This window comes from Gambusia affinis, linkage group LG04 (assembly GCF_019740435.1).
Source record: "Gambusia affinis linkage group LG04, SWU_Gaff_1.0, whole genome shotgun sequence".
NCBI lineage: Eukaryota > Metazoa > Chordata > Actinopteri > Cyprinodontiformes > Poeciliidae > Gambusia > Gambusia affinis.
This window is the reverse complement of record NC_057871.1, coordinates 4,652,459-4,679,382: the sequence shown is the minus strand read 5'-3', so window position 1 is coordinate 4,679,382 and position 26,924 is coordinate 4,652,459. Positions and strand designations below refer to the sequence as shown.

Genomic DNA, 26,924 nt, shown 5'->3' with positions numbered 1-26,924 from the left:
ATGTTCTCCCTGTGCATGGTGGGTTCTCTCCGGGTTCTCCAGCTTCCTCCCACAGTCCAAAAAGATGACTGTCAGGTTAATTGGTCTCTAAATTCTCCCAAGGGTGTGTGTGTGTATGAATGGTTGTTAGTCCTGTCTGTCTCTGTGTTGCCCTGTGACAGATTGGCGACCTGTTCAGGGTGATCCCGCCTTTCGCCCGGAGCGTTAGCTGGAGATCGGCACCAGCGACCCTCCTGACCCCATTAGGGACAAGGGTGTTTGAAAATGGATGGATGGATGGATAACACAAGATTTGTCAGACATATGTGAAGTAAACAACTTGTTGCAATTCCACAAATTTTATTGTCATTAAAGGGAACACAATTTCTGGTTGCACATATTAAAGCATAGTTATTTCTTGTGATTAAATGTTATATAGAATCTTGAATTTTTTTATTGTATGATAATTACACATTTAGCTAGGTCTTTAACAAAGTTAAGCAATTAAGTATAAATTGTGAGTTTCTGTCAGATTTAGTGAGTTAAAGTTACGTGATGAAATGAAATGCTTTCATTCTCAAAACTCATCAATCTCCTGTCACTAAAGGAGATGGTTGATAACGGCTGCACCTTTCTCCAGTCAGATACGGGTCACAGGTCAGGGTGTATTTAACCTCAATGCCTCCTCTATTTGCTTTGCACGTGAAAGTCTGAGTGCCCGGGATCAGGTACTTCTTGCAACTTCCAAGACGGTCGTCATAGATAAAGTCTTGATCCCAAACCTCAATCTTCAGAGCCAGGCTTGTGTCCACCTTCATGAGAAAATTTGAATGGAGAATCATTCAGATGCATATTTTCCCGTTCAAAGTCAAATTATTTAGGTGACAGAGAAAATAAAACTGGTTTCTATACAAATATTTCCAGATTTTTTTATGTTTTTACTATAATTACTACTTGACCATAAACACCATGAAATGTGCATGGTCTAATCAAATAAAATCAAATTCTTCTTCATGCAGGTGCTGAGCCAGTATCCCAAAATATAAAGAATCTACAGCCTGGCTTGGATCTAGAAATGGAGTTGGTTGTCCTTTCCCCACGTTTGCCTACACAATATGATGTTTGCATTACATATCATTGTATACCTTTATTTGTCTTATTTGATTACATTTATTTATTTCAAACAGGTTTTTAAAAACAAAAATAAGCAATCAGTAGGACAAAGAAAACAATTGGACAAAACGTTTTTACTTTGACATTGAAGGTTCATTTTGGACATTTGTTATTTGGACAGCCACATATTTATGCTTATGATTTATTTGTAAAAGCAATAAGAGAGGGTTAGCACTTCCTGACTCAACAACAAGATAAGCAGAGCAGTGAGTCTGGGAGCAACATGTCCAGAGACAACCAGGTTGGTTGTGAGAAAACCAAAACAAGAACGAGTCAGGCCTAAAGGGAGGAGCTCTTTTCTTGTTATTGTGGCTGCTGTCTCATGCAAACAAGTTGAAGGACAAATTATTTCATGATCAATAATTTAACATCTAGTTGCAATGAAAACTACAACACATTTCTAACATTAAATGATATTTGACCCAATATAAAATGTTTGCTGATTAGTTTGGTGGCACCAAAGAATCCTTTCTTTCAAGACTGATGCATAAAAACCCAATTCTCCTCACTTCTGGTAATTTAATATTTATTTTTGCAAAAATAGATCCTGGTATTAACTCCACAAGTTCTGCTGCATCAGCAGAGTAAATGGATTAGTTTGTCTGTTGTTGAACTTTTCAGCTGATTTTTGATGAAAACGTTTACTGACCTTGCCCAAATTAAACTCAGTGTTCCACTGAGGATCATTGGATACAATCACTTGGGTCTTGCGGTATATGGAGCCATAGTACATCTTGGCATAGCTGTGAACAAGAGGAGCCACATAAAAGCTGTGCACATCAGTTTCCATAAGATCTTTGTTACCTTTGCATCAACCCACCTGTCAGTTTGTCCAATTAGATCTCCATATAAATTCCAGGCTCGAACAATGGTCACTGATAGAGTTCCTCTTGAGGCGTGCAGAGGGCAGCAGTTAGAGGACAAATTAAGAGTGGTGGTCTCACATTGTGGCTCTTGGGGTGATTTCTTCACAGCATTGTCCTTCAAATAGTGCTCAATAGCAGCTTTCATCCCTTCCTGTTGAAGCTTGGTTGGCATAAGCTGATAGAGAGGTCGAAGGGAGAACGAAACAATATCTGGTTGTTCTTTCAGGCTCTTTAGCCAGTTCATGTAGGCTGTAGAATCATTTTTGGAAATTGAAAACTCCCCCAACCAACCATTTCCTCCTGACACCTCTGTGTGGTGTTGGTGGAGACCAGGGCTGAAGTTAGTGGAGGAGTCCTGGTTTTGTAGGACACCAATGCAAGACTTCTGGACATGAGAGATTTCCATCTTGCCCAAGCCAACAGCAACACCCAAAGATAAACAGGAGTGGATCTGGGTGAAGGAACAGAAAAGAGATTTTTTAAAAACCTGCATTTCACCAGACATTTACATAAAGAGCCAGACACAAACAGAGAAGAATATGTTCATGTAGGAATCCTTGGAAATTAAAATGGACAAAACAAAACAAACAAACAAACAAAAAAAAGTCACACTTAAAATGAAAGTAGGTTGTTGGAAGCCATGAACTCCATACTTTTGCAGCTTCATGTAATTGGTAATAATATAAGCAGGGGTGAAAATAGTTTTAAATTCTTTCCGGTACTATGACAATACGGTAATTTTAATGAGGTACTATGTGCAAATAAGTATCATAATAATAACTGTTGTACTTGAGGAGCCTACATTATATTTTGTACTCTTTTCATTGCAGCTGGCATGCGTAAACATCGATAAACAATTTTACTTTGTAGCATGTGCAGTAACCTTTTCATCAGTCTTCTGAACAAATTAGCTATTGTTTTCTGCACTTTTATAAGATTTTGATTTCGTTTAAATTAAAAATTCACTGTCCGCTGTGTTTTCCCAGGTTTTAGTCTTATTTTATCTTAAAACGATAAGCGATATATTGTTCTTTTTGTCCCACTGCATGCAGCATTTTTTGTCTCTTTTGAACCACCTATGTAAAATGTCCCAGTCTATAAATCAAACGCACCAATCCGATCAGTAAGCACCGTCTTTTATAAATTACCAAGCAGTTGTTTTCGAGTTGTGCCGTGCTGTTTTAACTGAGCAGAGTAAACATGAACACAACTATACTGAACAAAAATATAAACACCCTATGTCAAATATTGTTGCCATGTGGAGTCAACAAATGAAGCCTAGGCGTAAATTCAAACTGGAAGACTCTTTAGCCCCACCCGCATCATCCAATCGGTGTGTTCCACTCATCATCGATGACCTATCAACGCTGGACCAAGCCCCGTCACGTCCAATCACCGAGCAAGCCCCAGTTGATAAGGAGCTCCATCCATGGCATCTTCCGCTTTCCAGCTGCGTTCAACCCACCTCCGCCCCTCCTCCACCTTCACTCTCCCGGCTCTTCAGGCTCGCATCCTTCACCGACCACCACCAGTGTCCGGTCCCGGGGGATGACATTCCTAATCAGCATCAGGAATGCTCATCTAAGCTTTTGCAAATCACAGCTCGATGTCCTCAGTCGGCCAAGCACCAAAGAACTTTAATTCATGCATGTCAATAAACTTTCTAATTGCTTTATTTCTCCGTCTGAGTTTCTCCAGATTGAACTATAAATGAGCTTTTGCTGACCTTTATTGAACAAAAGGAATATTTCTCTTTGATTTGTGCTTAATTTTCAATCCAACTTCCTGTCAGTGAGCATTACTCAGTGAGTTTTTTTTGATCAGACAAAATGAGAAACAACTGGACAATCCTTGGGCTGGGGACAATTAAAGGCTACCCCAAAATGTCAAATTTTTTCACCAGTCATAATACCTCAGATGTCACAAGTTATGCGGGAGCGTGTCATGTTGGATTGGAAGAATGTCCATCAGAGCAGTAGCTGTATGGCTCAATGTTCATTATCGGACCATAGGCCATTTAAGAGTTTGTTTTTAAACAGAGTGGCTCTACTGCAAATCGACCTCATCCTCGATGGCCATATGACCACTCCACCACAAGATCGCCATATCGGGCTTATCGATCTGCAGGATCGGCTAAGAGAGAGACAGAGAGAGACGGCTGGAGGGGTACAGGCTCCATCACACAGCACAAACAGTTCAGAAACAATAAGAAATGAGAGAAAAAAGCAATTTATAAACAGATTAACTTGTTTTTTAAACAGCCTATTGCTAGCTATTTTGACTCAAAGTGCAGCCAAATTGACTGACGGCCTTTTTCCGTCGTTCTCCTGGTACTGTGTACCGACCTAGACTCTTTTACCAATACACAGTACCAGACCATATCACCTTACTTTCTGTCCTCGGCGTCAGAATCATGGAAGTATCACATATGGTTGTGTAAAAATCTGTTGTTTTGTGCATTTTGTTACCTCACTTGGGGTTAATCCATTCAGGGAGGACAAGCAGCTTCGTGAAGATATCAGTCGTCTCAGTTGCCCTCCAAGATTAACCTAAAATGGGTTTAAAGTTCTTTACAGTGCTTCCCTGCAGAAAAATGTCTGTAACTAATTCACAATGTGTGTGTGTGCCAAAGTTCTCACCAGTCTGAAGTAGTGTGTGCCAAAAGTCTGTATGAGCTTTCTATACTCATTGATACTAGAGGAGTTGTAGTGACTTGGCAGGATCTCTAACTGCTTTTTGAACTCTTCACTTAAGGGAGGTGTCGTTGTTAATATAAATCTAGACACCAAGACAAAATTAGACAATTATTTAAATAACAATGACCTGTCAGAACTCAATGAAAAAAGTAAAATTTCCAACCTACTCATAATGGCTGCAGGTGACACTGTGTTTGCTGAAAGTGTAGCGGTCCTCTTTGATCTGTTGTGAAGCGAACTTGTAGACTTTGGAGCCGCTTCCTCTCACATCGAAGTTACGAGACACCACAGCTTTTTGAACATCCAAGCCAACCTGATGAAATACAGATAAAACATGTAGTTTATAAGGTGTTAAACAAGAAGCCATATTTTTCTATCAGTATTCTAATAACTTACTTCAGTTCTAACTGTATGCAAAGTAAAATAATAAATTCCATTTTTTTGGAACAGAACATATTAACTGAAAGGAAATGGTGAAAGAAAGAAAATCAGCCAGCAAGGTTTCTATCAGGGTTGTGTTATCAAAACTCAGGGCTGCATTGAAAATATTCTGAAATGTTCAGCTTTGAGTTGTTTCTTACCATCCAATCATTGTTGTCTTGGGATGCGTAAGCCTTAATCAGAGAGCTGTTGGACATTTTAAAGGAAGTAATCATTATTAAACATCTATACAGTTAATTTTCATATTTTTAATTAGGTAATAAAGCTTAGTGAAATTGCTGATTTATCTATTGTTATTTTAATACCTAAGACTTTTAAGGGAGGTATTCATAAACTACAGTTATATTCAATAAATTAGAAAATGTGGCTCAGTTTAAAGATTAAAAGTACTTTTGAAAATAATCATTAAGCAGGTAACAAACACACTTTTCATTCCTCTGTATTAGAAAATATTTTTATTGGTTTGCTCTGTTATTCCAATTTTTAATGTTATGTTTGCATTACTTGTATGTTGTAAATCCTCATAATTAACAGAAATAAATGCTTTAACAATTCACATGTGTGGAATTATTTCATATAATATTTTTTACTTAATGATAAAACTTATGAAACAAATTGACTTTCATAGAATGGAAATATTTGGAGGTGGCTCGACTTAAAAATGAAAGTCCATCTGCTGCTTTGAAATGCAATTAAAGTCAATAAGAAAAATGTTTCAATTTTAACATAGAAATTAAAGTTCATGAAGTTGATTTGACAAGAAGAGATAAGTTGTCTAAACATTGTTTTTTAAGTTCTGTTAGCACATTAATCTTGGATTGTGAGTTTCAACTTAATACTAGAATTTAAACCAAATGATTTCACAATATGCAAGAAAAAAAAACTGCCTTCACACAATTCTGTATTATTTTCACTCTCCTTATCAAGTTAAAGTAACAACTTATTTTATATTATAATGAATAAAATTCTTGTTTCAAGTTGATTGGAACAAAAATTATCATTTGCTAATGAATTTAATAAAGATCAACAACACAACAACATAAATTCTGTTCAAAAACTTTTAGCAGAGACTTACAACTTATTAAAATGAACATTTGCCTTAATAACACACCAAAGTCAGATCAATGTAACACACATCCATCTCAGGATACTAAAACATGCCGCTAAGCCCTCTGGGAAATAATTCCCATTCCTGTGTTTTATTCTTTCAGTTTTTTTAGTGCTAACTTATAAACTCCAATTTATTCAACTCTTTTAGGTTTGACAAAACTAATAAAATGATAACATGGCTTAAATACTGTAAGTTTATTTTTGCAAACTCACACATTTAGGTTAAAAATCTAAAACTAAATTTATGTATATTAAAGACAAGATGATAGTAGACACAACTAAATGTGACCCAAATGTTTTACAGTGTATAAGACTGCCCCCACTCTGCAGAACATGTTCAGTGCATTACAGGCAAAGAGAAGTAAATACACAACTTCAGACACCCTCCATCGTTTGATACCTTTCAGCTGACAGTTTAGACGTGCTCCATGATTTGTCTCAAGTTTGGGATTTTGTTTTTACAATTTATCTGTCCTTCAAACTTTACTAAATTGTTTTTTGTTTTGCTTTGGTCTTAATGATGCTATTTGTAGCCTTAACTGTGAACTTAACTGAGAATAAAGCTGAATTTTATTGATTTAAAAAAAAAATTATATATTTATTTTAGGTGACCTATGAAGGCATCTGGTTCCACTTCAATATATTTATAATCATCAGAATATAAGCATAAATGCACACAACATTTTTCATGTTTTGCTTCCACCTCAGAATTATCCACTATGTGTTGGTCTACCACATAAAGGTCCAATAAACATCCACTGTTAATTGTAACATGTATTTGTAACATGTAAAAAACATCCTGTAATTGTTAGTTTAATTATTTGACTCTACTTTTACAGTGTTCACAATCCGGTTTAAATACTGTACCTAACAGAGGTGTGATGACTGCTGATGATGTCAGCACTGCATTGACTGATAGCACTCCAGTCCACAACAGATGATGGAAGCTTAAAATGAAGAAAAGTTGCATTATTGCATATCAAGTCAGATGTGCCGCTGTTTATTTATGCATCTTTAATTACTTTTTGGTAGATATTATTTTGAAGAGGGTTGGTGCAGAGTTTACAGGTTTTGCTGGGGTTCAGGTAAGTGTTCACATCAATCACATGAGCTCTTTTTCTCTGCAGTGTGACTATATCATAACCTTCCCCCACCAGGTTGTAGCCTGGTACAAATGGAGCAGCATCACACTCGCTTTGGGTCCCAACCCGACAGGACAGAACAGAGGAGTGAACAAGGAGGACGCTCAGGAGAAGAAGAGCTGAAGTTGAATCAGGCAGCATAGCTGCAGGCAGAAGCTAAAAGAAAGAGAAAAAAGAAGTTAAATTGTTTTTTACATATTGAATGGCATTTTTCTTATTTTTATGACTTTTTTGTACAACATCATATAAGAAAGTTAGTTAACACTTTATTTAAGGGTGTGCATAAGACTGACATGACACTGTCATAAACATAACATATGCCCTTTTTAATGGTTATGCTAACACATGCAGAAATGGAAAAGTGATTGAACAGAGAAACATATGTAAAAAGGTACATAAAGTTTCAAATGCATCTATGAATTAAATGTGTAATTGTTTCAATAAATATTTAAATGTATTTAATACATGGATAAATATCTGTTTACTGTGCATTTTATTGTAACAGTATAGCACAGTTACCCATTGAATTTGGAGGGTCTGGCTGGCAGTTAAAATAAAGTCAGAATGTGCCGCTAACACAGGACAAAAACCAGAAATGAATATAAATCAGACTTAATGGTTAAATATTGTTTAAGCATATTGTGATTATTACTTGTGTGAAGAGTTTATTCAATCCCTCATCAGAGACTGAGCTTGGCTTTATTACTATGAATTACATAATCAATATTAAATGGATTACAATTCATAATAATTACAAAAGCCAAATGTCGCAGAGAGTTCTGATTCTCAACTATTTTGATGTCGCCTTGTGAAGTTGCTACAACATTTTTAGTTTCCACAGACCTTTGATTTCAACAAACAGCCACACAGCTCCACCACATTAATATCAGTGAAATTATAAATTCTAAGGTGCACTGATTTATCACCCATCCAATTTATCTGTGTCGATTTCCCTAATTTTAGGAAATTTTTACATTTGAAGCTGATCTTATCCACCGATTTTATGTACTTCGACAAAGGTATTTAAAGCAACTGCTATCTTCTGTTTTGCTATGAGAGAGGTTTGACTTGTAGACCGCCCCAGCAGATCATGTCTAAATGTTTGCAGTTAACAATAATCACCCCACTGTTGGTAACTCATCAACTCTCTGCCTATATTTAGCAAGATTACAGACAAAAAAATGTATATCGGTCAAAATCGGAATTGGCAGGTCAGGATTTTTAATAGATTTGTAATCAGGAATCAGCCAGAAACCTGCAATCGGTGCACCTCTAATAAATTTATGAAAAACATATCTTCTATAAATATCTTTTTATAACTCAATAAACACACAATATTTTTATTGCTGCAGTATATTCTAAAAAAGATACTCTTTGCATATTAAAAAATCTTACCTGAAAAGAAGTTGAAACAAGCAATGTCTAAGTGAGCTGAGCTGAGAACTGGTTTATAAAGCAGCAGACCTGGAGAGATAAAGATTCATACAGAAGATTGTGAAAAGGTCAATTGAATGAAGTTACTTTGTTTCTTGTAACGGCCACTAAAGTTTGAAGTTTTTATTTTAGCAGTGTTCTGTATAAAATATGTACGCTAACAGAACAAAAAGTTCTACTTAAACTTTTTGTTCGGTAGAATAAATAGTTTTACTGGAACTGCAATAAAGGAATAGATTAACATCAAGGTAGAAAAAAAGCAACTCTAAGAAACAAAGTAACAACGATTGAAATTTATTTAAGTATTTTATTTCTGTGATTGTGTTGAACTCTTGAAACAGGCAGAAGTTCTTCTTTATTTTTGGCAACTAGATTTGCCCCAATCTGTGTGTTTTTCTTGAAATTGTTCTCTCTGGAGCAGCCGGCCATTGGTCCACAGAAAAATTGTTACTTAATTTCTACTTCTAGTTACAACTTTAAAACTGACACTACATCCGGTACAAAAACAGTCACGTAGCACACAGCTCTAATTCTGTAAAACATCTACGCTTGAACAAAAAATAACTAGGCATAATGTTTTAAACAATAAAATTAATAAGACAAAAGAAATGTATAAATTAATGAATAAAAGAGTGTTTTATCCATAACTCTAAAAATTAGTAATAATTTAAATGAAATACTTCTGTGGTGCAACACCCTCTGCCAGAAACAACATTTTAAGATTTCTGGGAATGCAGAACAACAATATCCACAAGAACTAGGATTAAAGGTAAGTTAACAGGCAAGTATTTTAACAAATATTCAATATTGCAAAGTTTGCTTATGTCATCTTCATTAACTATTATCATCTTGCTTCTTATCTTCCATACTGCATGTGTGTCATACAGAACTGTCTACAGTCCATTAGTACTAAAGGGTGAAACATCTATAGAAGTACCGATAGGCTCCCCAAAATCTTTACCAAGGGACAATGAAATTACCCAATAGAGCCAGATTTGTCACACATTTCAATAACACCATAAAATTTCTTACTTGAACAACTTGTTTGAACTAACTTTTATTGTCAGATAATTACTCTCTATGGTGTTCCTGTCTAAATTAATTAATAAACTCTGTCAATATGAACATAAATCTGTTCTCACCAATGACAGGATAAAATTACACAAATCTCAATGGATTATTATCCTTATTAGATTACACTATAATATTAACCAGCCCGTTAAATTAACAAAAAGAGTATGAACATTAACTGAATTATGTTTAAGTGGAACTTTCCGTATCTGCAGGTTGGACATGTTGTTTGTATAGTTTCTTGTTCTTCTTTATTTTTTTTCCCCTTTGAATTTGATTTTAATTGCTGATGTTTGCGATGTTCCTTTCCTGTTCCATGCAGTGGCTTTACATCAATCTGGACTTTGACCAGTTTGGCCAGATCTGGACTTTGACAGCATAGAACATATCCTCCCAGTAACTACGTAGCTTTCCAGGTCCTCTTGTTGGTGTTAGGTCCTCTTGTTGGTCCCATTTCAGCATAGCCAGAATAAGTTTAGTTTACTTCTTTTTCTCTCCTAGGAAAAATCAGGTCAACAGGCAGAGTTGGCAGATCAACAACCTGTCTTAAGTACATGTGAGGACTTCAAATCAGTTCCTGTGTCTCTGGGTCACAACCTTTGATCCTTTAGCCTTTGGTGTTTTTCCTGTCAGGTCAGTTCTTAATTTGGCACGGTTATCGCTTCCTGCAGACATCTCTCACAAGGCAGACATGCCAGAAACAGACATGGAATTTAACAGTCCTCAAATATAATGACTAGTATTTATTTAGGTTATTTTAATTCTATCATGATGATAAGGTGAGGTGGATGCCACTTAAACTTTGGAGCTTCTTGAAGAGGCTGTTTTCAAATTCCCATTCCTGATCATGGTGTGTCCTGGATTGGAATATGTGATGGCCTCTTCTGTGTAACATTGTGGCCCATTATTCAATTTTGGGAGACGCTTACGGTCACGTGTCCACCTTGACCATAAATAAGGAGCGCTCATTCCATTCATTGCAGATGAGAGCCAGAGGCCAGATCTAGCTCCAGAGGCAGAGCTGGAGCCAGATGTCGTGAGGCGCATTGGTAACTCAACACGGTGTGGGAGCCAGGTCAGATGGACTACATGTGGAGGCGTCTCTTGACCGTACCTCGGAGTGGACCCTGGGACCTGTGGGGGCCAACAATTGTATGACTGAGGGAGATCTACACCAGACGGAGGACCAGACCAAAGGGAGCAGATGCCGGTGCAGCTGTTCCTGGGCTGCCACCCACTTCCCCTTGACATTGCTTTAATAAATGCCTCTCACGGGCTTAAAATGGTTATTGATGTTGTGTCCTCCCAGATTGTTGTTACGGTCATCTGAGCCGGGCTGTAACAGAAACCAAATTGGTTGCATATGCTTGTGCATATTTAGTGAAGGGATCAACTACAATAGGTATACATTCTTCACCAGCCTTACATTTCTCCAAGTGCAAGTAGTCGATGGAGATGATCTCAAATGGTGCAGGTGTTATGATAGTCTGGACGGGTCTTCTAATCACTCTGTTGGCTTTCTTCTTTTTTATACATTGGCACACTTGAGTAATATGGTGCTCAATTTCCTGTCACATCATATATCAGTAAAAACAATGTGTGGCAAGGGCAACCATTCTATCTGCACCAAAGTGTCCCATGTCTTCATGTAGGAGTTTGTAGATTATTGGTTATAGGGAGTTTGGGATGACCAGCTGTGATGTAGATGTTGTTACTCTCCTGAGGATCCCATCATCAATCTGCTGGTGAGGCCACTCTATGTGGAGCTGTCTTTGTCATGAGTTGTGGTGTGAGGTGGTGAGGCAGACACTGAGGACCCAGGTTGGTGTGCGAAAATGATGATCTTTAATGATGTCCAAAGCACAAAGTCAAAAAAAAAAAACAACAGGCTGCACAGCTGAACGGAAAGCTATGGCTCAACCCTGGAAGCTACTGGAAACATGAATGGACAGCAGGACAGCGCAACAGGGTTCTCACTGCATCCACCTCTTTGGGATTAATTTTATATCCCTCAGCTGAGACAATGCAACCCAAATAACAGACTTCTTGTTTGAAAAAGTTGCATTCCTTTGGCCTTAACTTTATCTCACATGGACCTGTCTTACATGTTGGATGTGTTGCTAAAAAGTGGACTTAAACAGTAATGCATCATCCAGGTAAGGTACACAAACTTCATCTCTGAGTTACCCCAGTCCATGTAGTGCTGGAATACAGCTGAGGGGTTTGCAAGCCCAAATTCAAATCTAACCTATTCCTACAGTCCCCAAGATGTACGTGTTGATCTGCTTTTCTCACTCATGAAAGCTTGGTGGTGTGCCTTCCCCTGGCCCAACACTCAACCAAGAATTGCCCCTGAGGTTTTCTAGGATCTCCTGTATCCTACAGATTGGATGATGTCCGAGATTGTTTTTAAGTTCGACAGTCTGTAGTCTATGCACCTTTCTTCCTCACACACACCACAGGAGCTGATTCAGATTCCATGCCAAGATCAGGGTAGGATTACAGAGACAGTTGAAAATTTAACTGACCATGATGATAGACCTGAGTCCTCTGTCAGACTGTCAACAATCAGATGAGTAGCCCTCACAACTGCATAACTTCAATGACCACTCTTGCTCTCTCTCTATCAATAACGTGCACTTGTTACAGACTATATATTTTTTAGTGGCTCAACATAAGCTCCAATGTCATTTTATCAACACTAAAGGAATGTCCGAAGCCACCACATTTCTAGAAACATATTCATAGGTTTTACATTAGAAGAACAAAAAATAATAGATGACTCAATTAATTTCACTGTCCACAAATCTCATTAGAATTTTAATGCATCTTTATTAAGCAAGCCTTTAGCAAGGATAAGTGACTGACAGGTTAATTATCAATGATTACAAATTAAGAATAAAAATTCTAATTCTTATAAACCACCTTCATCCTTTCCTAACTTCTTTCCCTAAAATGTGTCACTAATTTACTGAGCGAGGCTTTGGGGTGCATTTCAACTCGCACCAAATGATGGATGACTTCAACAACAGAAAACTTCAATGCCCTTGGTCAGAGTCTTTGTCCTTGTATGGCAAAATCCCCTTCTGAATAGAAGCAAAGCAGAACTGGTTGTTGTCTTCCGAACACTCAAATCTTCATCCCTGACTGACCTTTGTCTTTCCACCAAGTCTGTTGCAGTAGTCTTGAGATCCTTGGATTGAGCGCAGAGCAGCAGTTGAATCAGGGACCAGGTTGAGGCTCGATGGGTCTTGTTCCCCTCCTAGCAGTGCAAAGTCTTTGCTTCTCCATGGTTCCAGGGTGCGGTCCTCTGCTGGTCTTCTGTCTGCATCTTCTTGTTAGCTTAACTTCAGCACTGGGGATTAAGAACACTTTGTTCCTCTTTTCATGGGTTTTTATACTCTCTGATCCCGTAGTTGTGTATGGGGTGATGGCTTACATGTCTTCTTGAATGTTTGATGGCTTTGTGGAAAAGTACCAAACTTTCCCACAGCAGTCAACGCCTTGCTCACTTGTCCTTTTGTTGTTTGTCCACTGACCATCTGGATTCACTTCTCTAATCTAGTTTTGAAGAAAACATTCCAGTTCTTCTATGGAGCTCCCCTGCTTTCCTGCTCTCCTCTGGCCCTGACGGCTGCTCTAATTATAACACAGTCTGAGAACAACATGTCACTTTGCTTCACACAATGTATGGTTACTACAGTTACAATTCTGTGTATGCTGTGTGATCACCATAAATAATTAACATAATCATCTTTATGATTTAATTCTTCAAACATAACTTATTTTAATAATCATCTGAGTTTTTAATTCTATTCACCATTTATTCATCATGTTATCCATTTCTTGATCTGCTTTTCATTACATCAACTCTTTGTATAATTGTCAGTAAATCAAAATACAAAAATCCTTATTTGAATAATCATTGATAAGTCAAAATACAAGAATACATATTTCATAATCAATCAGTTTATCAAAATGCAAGATCACTTATGTCTCCCAGGCCTTTATGATCTGCTGTCTGCATCTATCTGGAAAGATCTCAGCACTCTATACCATTTTTCATGACAGAATAGAGCCCTCACAGTGTGGATCTTGGGATGATTTCTTCACAGCAGTGTCCTTCAAATAGTGCTCAATAGCAGCTTTCATCCCTTCCTGTTGAAGCTTGTTTGGCATGAGCTGATAGAGAGGTCGAAGGGAGTACGAAACAATATCTGGATGATCTTTCAGGCTCTTTAGCCAGTCTATGTAGGCTGTAGAATCATTTTTGGAAATTGAAAATTCCCCCAACCAACCATTTCCTCCTGACACCTCTGTGTAGTGTTGGAGACCAGAGGTGGAGTTAGTGGAGGGGTCCAGGCTTTGTAGGACATCGATGCAAGACTTCTCAACACTAGAGAATTTCATCTTCCCCAAGCCAACAGCAACACCCATAGGTAGACAATAGTGGATCTGGGTGAAAGAACAGAAAGGAGATTTTTTAAAAACCTGCATTTCACCAGACATTTACATAAAGAGGCAGACACAAACAGAGAAGAATATGTTCATGTAGGAATCCTTGGAAATTAAAATGGACAAAAAAGTCACACTTAAAATAAAAATAGGTTGTTGGAAGTGATGAACTCCATATTTTTGCAGCTTCATGTAATTGGTAATAATATAAATAGGGGTGAAAGTAGTTTTAAATTCTTGCTGGTACTATGACAATAATTTTAATGAGGTACAATGTGCAAATGAGAATATAATAATAAAAACAATAACAATAATAATAACTGTAGTAGCCTACATTATTTTTTGCACTCTTTCCAACACAGCTAGCATGTATAAACATCGATAAACATTTTACTTTGTAGCATGTGCAGTAACCTTTTCATCACTGTCTTTTCTTTTGAACAAATTAGCTATTATGTTCTGAACTTTTATCAGGTTTTGATTTCACTTGAATTATAAATTCACTGTCCGCTGTGTCTTCCCAGTTTTTAGTCTCATTTTATTTTAAAATTATAAGGGATTTATTGTTCTTCCTTTCCCATTGCAAGCAGCAATTATTATGTTTCTGAGAACCACCTGTGTAAAATGCCCCCGTCTATAAATCAAATGCACCAATCCGATAAGTAAGCATGTCTTTTATAAGTTATCAAGCAGTTTTTTCAAGGTATGCCGTGTTGTTTTAACTGAGCAGAATAACATGAACTCAACTATACTGAACAAAAATATAAACGCCCATGTCAAATATGTATGTATTGAACAAAAGAATATTTCTCTTGATTTATGCATAATTTTCTCTCTAATTTCCTGTCAGTGAGCATTACTCAGTGAGTTGTTTTTTACTCAGTGCATGGATAGGACATGTCCAGTGGATGATCAGACAAAATGAGCAACAACTGCACAATCCTTGCACTGGGGGCAATTAAAGGCTACCCCAAAATGTCCAATTTTGTCACAATTCATAATACCTCAGATGTCACAAGTTTTGGGGGAGCGTGTCATCGGCATGCTGGATGCAATGATGTCCACCAAAGCAGTAGCTGTATGGCTCAATGTCCATTATCGGACCATAGGCCGTTTGATAGTTTGTTTCCAACAGACTGGCTCTACTGCAAATCGACCTCATCTTTGTTGGCCATGTGACCACTCCACCACAAGATTACCATTTCAGGCTTGTCCATCTGTGGGATCGGCTAAGACCAGCGACTCACACACAGCTGATGAGACTTTGGTCTGAACAACAGACACATCACACCTTAGACTGTGTGCCAAATTGGTCAAAATCAAATTCCTCAATCTGACCCCTGTCATGTTCAAAGCACTGTCAATCTGCTACCACCACTATGTTATCAATGCCGATATGAAGATCAGTAATTACTGAAAAGATATTTTGAGTTTCTCTATATATTGTATAACCCAAGTGTTGATAACCTCTTATATTTGACATGGGGCATTTATATTTTTGTTCAGTGTAGATAATCACCATTTGCTATTAATTGGGACCTTTTGTAATAAGCAGACAGACCTTTTGCAGAGAAAGGTTTGAAGGCTGCTGAGAAACCTACGAGCGCCAAGAGGGCAGTGGAGGAGAGAGAGAAAGAGAGAGACAGAGAGAGAGAGAGAGAGACGGCTAGAGGGGTACAGGCTCCATTACACAGCACAAACAGTTCAGAAACAATATTACTTGAGAAAAAAAGCAATTTATAAACAGATTAACTTGTGTTTTAAACTACCTATTGCTAGGTATTTTGACACAAAGTGCAGCCAATCTGACTGACGGCCTTATTGCATCGTTCTCCTGGTACTGCGTACTGACCTAGACCCTTTTACCAATATGCAGTACCAGACCATACCAGCTTACATCCTCTCCTCAGTGTTAGAATCATGGAAGTATCACATATGGTTGTGTAAAATCTGTTGTTTAGTGCATTTTATTACCTCACTTGGGGTTAATTCATTCAGGTAGGAAAAGCAGCTTCGTAACGATATCACTCGACTCAGTTGCCCTCCAAGAACAACCTAAAACAGATTTAAAGTTCTTTAAAATGCTGCCCTGTAGAAACATGTCTGTGACTAATTCACAATGTGTTGGTGCCAAAGTTCTCACCAGTCTGAAGTAGTGTGTGCCATAGGTCTGTATGAGCTTTCTATACTCATTGATACTAGAGATGTCGTAGTGATTTGGCAGGATCTCTAACTGCTTTTTGAACTCTTCACTTAAGGGAGGTCTGGGTGATAATATAAAACTAGACACAAAGACAAAATTAGACAATTATTTCAATAACCACAACTTGTCAGAGCTAAAAAAAAAGTCAAATTTCCATCCTACTCATAGTGGTTGCAGGTGACACTGTGTTTGCTGAAAGTGTAACTGTCCTCTTTGATTTGTTGTGAAGCGAACTTGTAGACTTTGGAGCCGCTTCCTCTCACATCGAAGTTGTCAAACAAAACCTTTTCAATTTCCAAGCCAACCTGATGAAATATAGATAAAACGTGTAGTTTATAAGGTGTTAAACAAGAAGCCAGTGGAAGAATAGTATAGTGGAATAATTTTTCTTCCACTATACTAATCACTTACGTCAGTTGTAACTCAATGCAAAGTAAAAAGATAATAAAATACTGTTTTTTGGAACAGAACATATTAACTGAAATGAAATCATGAAAGAAAGAAAATCAGCCAGCAAGGTTTCTATCAGGTTTGTGTTATCAAAACTCAGGGCTGCATTATTTTGAAATGTTCAGCTTTGAGTTGTTTCTTACCGTCCAATCATTGTTGTCGTGGACTGTGTTAACCTCAATCAGAGAGCTGTTGGACATTTTAAAGGAAGTAATCATTATTAAACATCTATACAGTTAATTTTTAATATTTTTAATTAAGTAGTAAAGCTTAGTGAAATTGTTGATTTAACTATTGTTATTTTAATACCTAAGACGTTTTGGGCAGGCATTCATAAACTATGGTTATATTCAATAAATTAGAAAATGCTTCCATTTGTGGCTCAGTTTTCAGATTAAAAGAACTTTTGAAAATAACCACTAATCAGGTAACAAACACAGTTTTCATTCCTTTGTGCTAAAGCATTTTTTAATTGGTTTGCCGTGTTATTTCAATTTTCAATGTTAGGTTCGTTACTTGTATGTTGAAAATCCTCATGATTAACATAAATAAATGCTTTAAAAATTTATATGTGTTTCCATATGTATTCCTAATTATTCCATATAATATTTTTTACTTATGAAATAAATTGACTTTTATAGAATACAATTCTAATTTATTGATTGCGTCTGTATTTGCCTGTTTTCTTCACTCTGTGATTTTAATCAAAATTTCTAGTTTGTTAATAATTTTCCCAACTAATTATTTATCCTGCAACAATGAGTATAGTTTGACTGTGGACTATAATTATCCACAGTCAAACTGATATCACCTTGTAAGTCCCTATAACAAGTGCTGTCTTTGAGTCAGTGGTTTGGTTTAGGACAAAGGAGTGACTTGAATTTAGGTCAGGTTTTGGGTCAGAGTCAGATTTTTAAATGCACAGGACTAAAGATGTTAAGTTGTTAAGACAAAGTGAAATAGACAAGAGGTGTGAACTATGCAACAAACCGCTGTCTAAAAACACAAAAATGGTTTGACTAGAGAGAACATTTCTGACTTACAGTTTAAAAGTCCATCTGCTGCTTTGAAATGCAATTAAAGTCAATAAGAAAATTGTTTCTGTTTTAACATAGAAATTAAAGTTCATGAAGTAGATTTAACAAGAAGAGATAAGTTGTCTAAACATTGTTTTTAAGTTTTGTTAGCACATTAATATTGAATTGTGAGTTTCAACTTAAAACTGGAATTTAAACCAAATAATCATTTCAATCTGTAGAGACTCAGACAGACAAAGGGTAACCATTAGAAAAGTTTAATGACAATATGATTAAAATCTTTGGCGCCTGGGACCCGGCTAAGGACATTGATCATCGCAAACTTTGTGATGGGCTTGGATGAGCATTCCGTATGCTGAGAGGAACGTCATCCCCCCGGGACCCGGCACTGGTGGTGGAGGCGATGAAGGATGTGGCCTGATGCTGAGCGAGTGGAGGTGAAGGGGTGGAGGTGGGTTGAGCTCTGCTGGAAAGCGCACGACGCCATGGATGGCGGTCCTTATCAGCTGGGGCTTGGACGGTGATTGGACGTGACGAGTCTTGGACCGGCGTTGAGCAATCAACGGTGATGAGCCAGAAGCTCCGGCTGGGTGATGCAGGTGGGGCTAAAAGAGTCTTCCAGCTTGAATTTACGCCTAGGCTTCATTTCAATCTGTAGAGACTCAGACAGACGAAGGGTAACCATTAGAAAAGTTTAATGACAATATGATTTAAATCTTTGGCGCCTGGGCCCCGGCTAAGGACATTGATCATCGCAAACTTTGCGATGGGCTTGGATGAGCATTCCATTATGCTGGGAAGGCGTCATCCCCAAAAAGCGGATGAGGCGGGGCCGAGGCGGAGAATCGGAGACGGAAATCGCTAAGAGAGCGGAGGTGCGATTGCTTAGCTTGCAAAGTTAGGACTGAAGGAGGTTATGTGACAGTGATGGGCTCATTCTAATTGCTGCAACGAACGACATCCCCCCAAAATGAGGCTGAGGCCAGGCCGAAGCTGGAGGACAGGTGATGTGGACGTAAAGAGGAGAGGAGTTGCTCTGACTTAGCTAGCGAGGCTAGAATCAGGCAGAAGGAGGAGGCTTGACAGTGACGGGAGGGAAGAGTGGGAAAGGAAGCCGAAGATCGATGGGGACGCAGCAGGCCAAGGGAAGGCAGGATACGCAGAGCGCATGGCAGAGCAAGGGGAGCACTAAACTCAGAGCGAGGGGAGCACTAAACTCAGAGCGAGGGGAGCACTAAACTCAGAGCGAGGGGAGCACTAAACTCAGAGCGAGGGGAGCACTAAACTCAGAGCGAGGGGAGCACTAAACTCAGGCGGGGGGCACTAAACTCAGGCGGGGAGCACTAAACTCAGGCGAGGGGAGCACTAAACTCAGAGCGAGGGGAGCACTAAACTCAGAGCGAGGGGAGCACTAAACTCAGAGCGAGGGGAGCACTAAACTCAGAGCGAGGGGAGCACTAAACTCAGAGCGAGGGGAGCACTAAACTCAGCGCTAGGGGAGCACTAAACTCAGCGCTAGGGGAGCACTAAACTCAGCGCTAGGGGAGCACTAAACTCAGAGCTAGGGGAGCACAAAACACAGCGTACGGGAAGCAGACAGCGCAGGTCTTTGGGGGTGCAGACGGCGCAGGTCTTGGGGAGCACAAAATGCAGGGCATGGGGAGCACAAAACACGGGGCATGGGGAGCACAGAACGCAGGGCATGGGGAGCACAGAACGCTGGATAAAAGCCAGCGGAGAGGGGTGAGGTGGTGAAATGCTCTGATACAGGGTTTCGGGGCAAGGGGATATGGCTGCCAAAATAAGTGCTAACAAGGGATGTGGAGGGAAGAGGAGGACAGGGCAGCTGGTGAAAAGGCCAGCTGAAGACAGGGCAGGGCGTGATAAGAAGGGATGAACGTGTCGAGGGTTACAGGATTCGGGCTAATAATTACGAGCAGGAGATGCTGAGGGATCGGGATTAAAGTACGGCTGGTTTAAAGGCCAGCTAAGAGCTCAAGATGATCTGGGCATGAGGTGGTGAGCTGCCACAGAAGGGCTAGTAGGAGCTGGAGAGTAGTAAAGTGGTGAAAGGGAGAGAAGAATTAAGTATTATTAGGTTAAATAAGATAGAGAAAGGAAATTAGAGAGGAGAGGAATGGGCCACTTCTTCTGAAACGAGATGCTGGCGTAGGGATTGGACCTATGATGATGGGTTGAAATACGGGTGTCAAATGAACTCCTATGAAAATAAATACGTGGAGTGGGCAAAAAGTGAGGACATGGCATCGGGCAGGAGCACTAGCTTCTATAAAGTATACCAACCACCACCAGTGAATTGAGCAGTGCTCATTAGGCACTGAAGGAGCTTGAATACAGGTTAAACGTGATCTAAAAGTTAAATGATATATATAGATTCTAGTATCAAATTTGTGAGAATGCAGGGCCTTGGAGTACAGGATGAGCGTAAAGAGAAAGCTAAGACTGGAAATGAGGAACTATAGGGAAAAAGATTAAGGTGCAAGACGTGGAGAAATGGATGATTTGTCTAGAAGCTGGAATGGACTGAACAAAGGCTGGGAGAGCCAGCTTATCAGCGAGGGTGTTAGAATGACCAGATCTTTATTAAGCAGAGGTGATTAAATTGATTAATGGCAATCTGGCACTTGTTGAAACGTGCCATGCAAACTAACTTGGCTTGAATCTGGCATTGATGTTGGAGGTTCTTTTCCTCCGGACGGGGCCGTGGCTTCAGTACAGCTTGGGAGTACTGGTAGTTTGGCTGACAGACCTGTAATGATGGCTTGCAGGTGCTTTATAGCAATGCCTCAGAAGCGGGACTGGAACGAATGCGCTTAAGCATAAAACCTGGGAAGTTAACAGATAGGCAGCATAAACTTAGAAGTGACTGGATGGCCTGGGAAATGATGGCGTGCGAATTTGGACAAACTTGGATGAGAGATTAAGCCTAGAAGTGCTAGATGGGACATGAGCTTGAAATGTAAAAATATGGGACAGTTCGCTGTTGGTGATGAACAGCCCCGGATATAGCAAGTTCCCGGGGCATAGACTTACTCAGGGGGCAAAAAATGAATCCATCAAGCTGAATGTAGGTAGCGACTCAGTAACCATGGGTTTCTTATTAACAGACTTAAGGTGCTGTAAATTAGCTGGGCATCTTTTAGCTGACGTTACCTGCAGCCGACAGCATTACTCTACTCAGTCAGTTACTTTGGGGGAAAACACGGCGAAGTTCTGTGTTGCTGGCATGATTATGCAGGTACGCCGCGCTGCGTAGCAGGGGCGATCTCCTTCACTGCTGGATGAGGTGACCCAGCAAGCGTCTCGCGTTCGAGTTGCGTTTGGGGCAGCTCAGGTACACGTTTTAACAGATTGGTCAGCTGAACGTGATGGAGACATAGCTTTGTGCAGTGCGGGAGCCCCTATAGTACCAAATCAATATAAGAGTAACAGAAAATGGCCGTTCTAAGATGGAAACTGACAGGTTCCGGTTCAAAGGGTGTGGAGGGGCGCTGCTGACACTGGGCAGGCAATACTCTTCGGAGCTCAACGAAACTCTTGGGTTGTGTTTAAAGGAAGGGAGGAGGCGCAGACTCATCAGGACAAACCAAAACTCGCAACCACACTACTTCTGGGAATTCTACGGTGTTGTCCTTTAATAAATGCTCTCTTAACCAACCTTATGAAGCCCAGTTGAACGGCTGCTAAATATCAGACATGACAATGAGCAGAATCCAAACAACCTGCAACATTAGAAAAAAAAAAAGTTAGGGAGCAAACATGCCCGTCTCGGTTCATGTGTCGATCTGTAGCGCTTTTCTCACAAGCAGTGGCACATAGTTGTGACGTCATTAGCGATACTAGAGTATCATAAAGAGACGTCGTGCAATTACAGCTGATGCATTACCCATGCCGCCGGGCCTGGCGGGGAAGCTGGTAAACTTCTGAGACCAAGGATATAACCAGAAACGACTTAGACAATCCTTAAACTTAAGCTAAGAAAATAGGGTACGTGTTAAAGGTCTGGCAAGAAACCGCCGCCACATCACTGAGGTCTTTTAGTTTACTTGGTATTGCACATCTGGGATGAAACAGCAATCAGCCTTTGCGTGAAAAAACGGGGAAAATTACTGGAGGTCAAACGGCAAACGCTTATCTTTTTTAAATTGACGCTATATCCCCTTCTATTTAAAGTTACCTTAGATGGGTAGTGAATGGGACACCAACTGAATTTGATGAGAAATGAGGATGGGATGATAGCCCTGGCATAATGATTTGGTTACCAATAGGTGAAAGCACGGAGCTGACTTGACCGGTGTGACCTGGGGGGATTATTAGCCAGCTTCACGTTCTATGGCACATGTCGGTTAACTACTGGGACTAGGGGCACAATTAGGCAGGAGATGTACTTTACTGCTCGAGTCAATACGGTCGCCTCTCTTTAACCAGTTGGCTGCCATGAACTGCAGAGGTGCTTGATGAGGCAGGCAGATGGAACCAAGTAGCAGTGAAAATGATTATATTTAAAGATGAATAACAGTATGATAATCCAACATGATCCCAGGCAGCAATGCTGAGTGGAAACCCGGGCTCAACATGGGTAGTAGCAGGGTGACGAATGGACCAAGAATGCATAATTAGTGACTACGAACAGAGGACAAGAACCTGACAGGGACCTGAAGCGCAGGTAGCATTAAATGCATAGGAGGTATTCGGGGAAGGAGATGCTCCTGGGGCTAATCAAGAGGAGAGAGACGACGCGCGTGTTGAATCAGAGAAATGAATACGGTAACCATGACGACCCATGAACTGGACTACGTAGCTGGGTATGCATCTGCCGTTTTTTCCATGGATGAAAAACCCTCAGTGGGAATACAAACATACTGGCGGAAGTGCGGTGCGGACATGATAAAGTTTAAGGAGTAATATATGGGGCTTGATAAAGGTGAATGACAGAGGCTGCTACTGGGTGCGAGACGCTGTAGAAAAGAGGTCGGTGATCTACTTTAGGTCACCGCTGGGAGGGATGCTACTATTTTTCATTTATTTATGCATTCATTCAGTTGAAAGCTCTTAAGCATTTAAAACGCAGCCTGGGTGGCGCGTGCTAATAGGCCTGCATGTTCGGAAAGGGGATGGACTAAGATAAGGTTCTACTTTCCTAGCATTGCTAAACATGAATGAGACATGTGAGGCTACGTCTTACCCCGAAAGCCCGAGGCGGGCGTGGCGTGGAAAATCCGACAGGAGGAGCTGATGACCGGGCAGACAGCGGCTAGGCGGAAGTGAGTGAAGCTGTTTGTGTAGCTGGACCAGAACGGGACTGATGGAAAGGTGATTTGGTAATCAGCGGTGGAGAGATGATTGGACGACCAGCTGGGAGGGCGACAGACATCGGTGCGGCGAGACCTTGGCGGCCGGCCAGGGTCTGAGTCGGAGAAAGACGGCCCAAATAAAGACAGTGGGATTATGTTACCGCTTGCCAAAGACAGGCCATGGAGTGGGTAGCGCAGGAGCGAGGAACGGTGGATCCCAGTCAGGCAAGAGAGCGGCGGGAGAAGCTGCTTGGAATGAATGAGGGCGGGGCAGGAAGTCTTCTTTCATCTGGGGAGCGTCTGAGGGAGAGAAGCGGCCGAGCACGCGGCTAATCGTCTTTAATGGTGGACCTTAGCGGTGGAAGGGCGAGCAATCGCAAAGAAAGGATCTGGTGGGATAGCTGAGTGAGATCTGAGGCGTGCGGCTGAACAGATTGAGCTCTGCTGGAAAGCGCACGACGCCATGGATGGCGGTCCTTATCAGCTGGGGCTTGGACGGTGATTGGACGTGACGAGTCTTGGACCGGCGTTGAGCAATCAACGGTGATGAGCCAGAAGCTCCGGCTGGGTGATGCAGGTGGGGCTAAAAGACTCTTCCAGCTTGAATTTACGCCTAGGCTTCATTTCACAACATGAAAGAAAAGAAAACTGCCTTCACACAATTATTATTATTATTATTATTATTTTCCCTCTCCTTATCAAGTTAAAGTAACAACTTATTTTATATTAAAATAATTTTTGTTCCAATCAAATTGAAATAAGAATTTTAAGTATTTTATATTAAAATTATTAAAATTCTTATTTGAAGTTGTTTGGAACAAAAATTATCATTTGCTAATGAATTTAATAAAGATCAACAAAATAAATTCTGCTCAAAATCTTTTAGCAGAGACTTACAACTTATTAAAATGAACATTTGCCTTAATAACAGATCAGTGTAACACACATCCGTCTCAGGATACTAAAACATGCCACTAAGCACTCTAGGAAATAATTCCCATTCCTGTGTTTTTCTTCTTTCAGTTTTTTTAGTGCTAACTTATAAACTCCAATTTATTCAACTCTTTTAGGTTTGACAAAATTGATGAAATGCTAACATGGCGTACTACTGCATTTTTTTTTAGAAAGTTTAGGTTTTATTTAGGTTAAAAATCTAAAACTAAATTTATGTATATTAAAGACAAGATGATAGTAGACACAACTAAATGTGGCCCAAATGTTTTACAGTGTATAAGACTGCCCCCACTCTGCAGAACATGGTCAGTGCATTACAGGCATAGAGAAGTAAATACACAACCTCAGACACCCTCCATCGTTTGATACCTTTCAGCTGACAGTTTAGACGTGCTCCATGATTTGTCTCAAGTTTGGAATTTTGTTTTTACAATTTAGCTGTCCTTCAAACTTTACTACATTTTTTTTGTTTTGCTTTGGTCTTAATGATGCTGTTTGTAGCCTTAACTGTGAATTTAACAGAATAAAGCTGAATTTTATTGATTTAAAAAAAAATGTATACATTTAATTTAGGTGACCTTTTGAAGTCAACTGGTTGCACTTGAATATATTAGTAAGTATCAGAATATCAGTACAAATTCACACCATATTTTTGTATTTAGCTTCTACTTCAGAATGACCCACTATGTGTTGGACTAACACATAAAGGTCCAATAAACATACACTGTTTATTGGAACATGTAAAAAGTACCCGGTAATTGTTAGTTTAATTATGTGCTTCATCTTTTACAGTGTTCACAATCTGGTTTAAATACTCTACCTGACAGAGGTGTGATAACTGCTGATGATGTCAGGACTGCATGGACTGGCACCCCAGGCAGCAAGAGAATATGGACGCTTAAAATGAAAAAAGTCTCATTATTATTGATCCCTCAAGTCAGACGTGCCGCTGTTTATTTATGCATTTTTAATTACTTTTTGGTAGATATCATTTTGAAGAGGGTTGGTGCAGAGTTTACAGGTTTCGCTGGGGCTCAGATAAGTGTTCACATCAATCACATGAGCTCCTTTTCTCTGCAGTGTGACTATATCAAAACCTTCCCCCACCAGGTTGTAGCCTGGTACAAATGGAGCTGCATCACATTCGCTTTGGGTCCCAATCCGACAGGTCGGAAGAGAGGAGTGAACAAGGAAGATGATTAGGAAAAGAAGAGCTGAAGTTGAATTGGGCAGCATGGCTGTAGTCAACAGCTAAAAGAAAGAGAAAAAAAAGAATTAAATAGTTTTTCACATAATGCATGCCATTTTCCTTATTTTTATGACTTATTTGTATAACATCAGTTGACTCCGCAGTCTCCACATCTTCAACCAGAACTCACTCAGTCGAGACCTCTCTCTGGCACCTGGATTACTCCAAAGACACCCACAAAGGAACTGAGACCACGAACCCACAGTTTCCTCTCTTCTTGGCAGAAACGAGCTTGAAATCAAGTAAGTTTAGTTTAATTTTTGTCGACGTTCCGATTTCCGACATTCTCAAACTCACCATCTGCCTTTGCTGCTCTTCAGTGTGCAGAGATTCTGTGTGCCCACCCCAAGGACCCGAACCATTTATTGTTTAAATAAACTTGATTTATCTGATTTCCTTTTTCCTGGTGGTGTTCTGCATGTGGCTTAATAAACTGGAAGCTAACATAACTATTACCCATTGAATTTGGAGGGTCTGACTGGCAGGTAAAATAAAGTCAGAATGTGCTGCTAACACAGGACAAAACCCAGAAATTATTAAAAATCAGACTTAATGGTTAAATATTGTTTAAGTATATAGTGATTACTTGCCCATGCATTAAATACAGTTGAATATTTATTGAAACAATTACGCATGCAATTCATACATGCTTTTGAACTTTTATGTACATTTTTACATATGCAGTTCTGTTCTGTTATTTATTTATTTATTTTTATCTTTGCATGTGTTGGCATAAGCCAATATCATATTTTTGAGAGAGTATTCATTCATGGGAGCAACAGTTGTTGATGGTAAAACATTAGTAAACTGTTCTAGATGACACAAAAAGTTTCAGCCAGTAGATATTTGTGAAGGAAACAATGAAGTTCATTCATTAATCTGATTTTATTCCCATTTTATTATTTTATATATTTCTTTTCTCTTATCAGTAGTTGGGTTACATGCCAGTAGATAAAGAAAGAAGTTATTCACAGAATTATTCAGCTGTAAAGTTGTGCTATTTTGTTTGTAAATTTTGAGACTCGATTAGAAATAAACATATTAGTGATTATTCCTTATTGTGTGAAGAGTTTCTTCAATCTCTCATCAGAGACTGAGCTTGGCTTTATTAATTAAGCCAGAAACCTGCAATCAGTGCATTTCTAATAAATTAATGAGAAAAATATCTTCTATAAACATTTTTTTATAACTCAAACACACAATATTTTTAATTGCTGCATTGTGTTCTAAACAAAGATACTCCGTATATTAAAAAATCTTACCTGTTCCAAAGCAGACTGAAAAGAAGTTGAAATAATCAATGTCTGAGTGAGCTGAGCTGAGAACTGGTTTATAAAGCAGCAGACCTG

At 39.4% G+C, this 26,924-nt stretch overlaps 1 protein-coding gene across 2 annotated transcripts; it reads right to left on the bottom strand.

The window, feature by feature from the left end:
- Window positions 1-322: 322 nt before the first annotated feature.
- LOC122829830 (perforin-1-like) lies at window positions 323-26,924 on the bottom strand. Of its 2 annotated transcripts, XM_044114694.1 has the most exons (11): window positions 26,838-26,924; window positions 25,706-25,806; window positions 25,302-25,577; window positions 25,147-25,223; window positions 17,164-17,209; window positions 4,882-5,027; window positions 4,658-4,796; window positions 4,487-4,567; window positions 1,973-2,469; window positions 1,802-1,895; window positions 323-791 (listed from the first exon to the last, which is right to left on the bottom strand). In XM_044114694.1, exons 3-11 carry the CDS (start codon window positions 25,560-25,562, stop codon window positions 567-569), a joined length of 1,566 nt encoding a protein of 521 aa, XP_043970629.1. In that variant the 5' UTR covers window positions 25,563-25,577; window positions 25,706-25,806; window positions 26,838-26,924; the 3' UTR covers window positions 323-566. The 2 variants fall into 2 exon arrangements, with proteins under 2 accessions (XP_043970629.1, XP_043970628.1); XM_044114693.1 differs by lacking the exons at window positions 17,164-17,209; window positions 25,147-25,223; window positions 25,302-25,577; window positions 25,706-25,806 and adding exons at window positions 5,296-5,341; window positions 7,133-7,212; window positions 7,288-7,563 and having other exon boundaries at window positions 26,838-26,863.

Coding starts and splice junctions, on each gene's coding strand:
- LOC122829830 (XM_044114693.1), bottom strand. CDS start 7,548: ATGCTGCCTGATTCAACTTCAGCTCTTCTTCTCCTGAGCGTCCTCCTT. Junction 4,568..4,657: donor GCACACACTACTTCAGACTG/GTGAGAACTTTG, acceptor AACCCATTTTAG/GTTAATCTTGGAGGGCAACT. Junction 2,470..4,486: donor ATGGATTAACCCCAAGTGAG/GTAACAAAATGC, acceptor TCCTTCACCCAG/ATCCACTCCTGTTTATCTTT.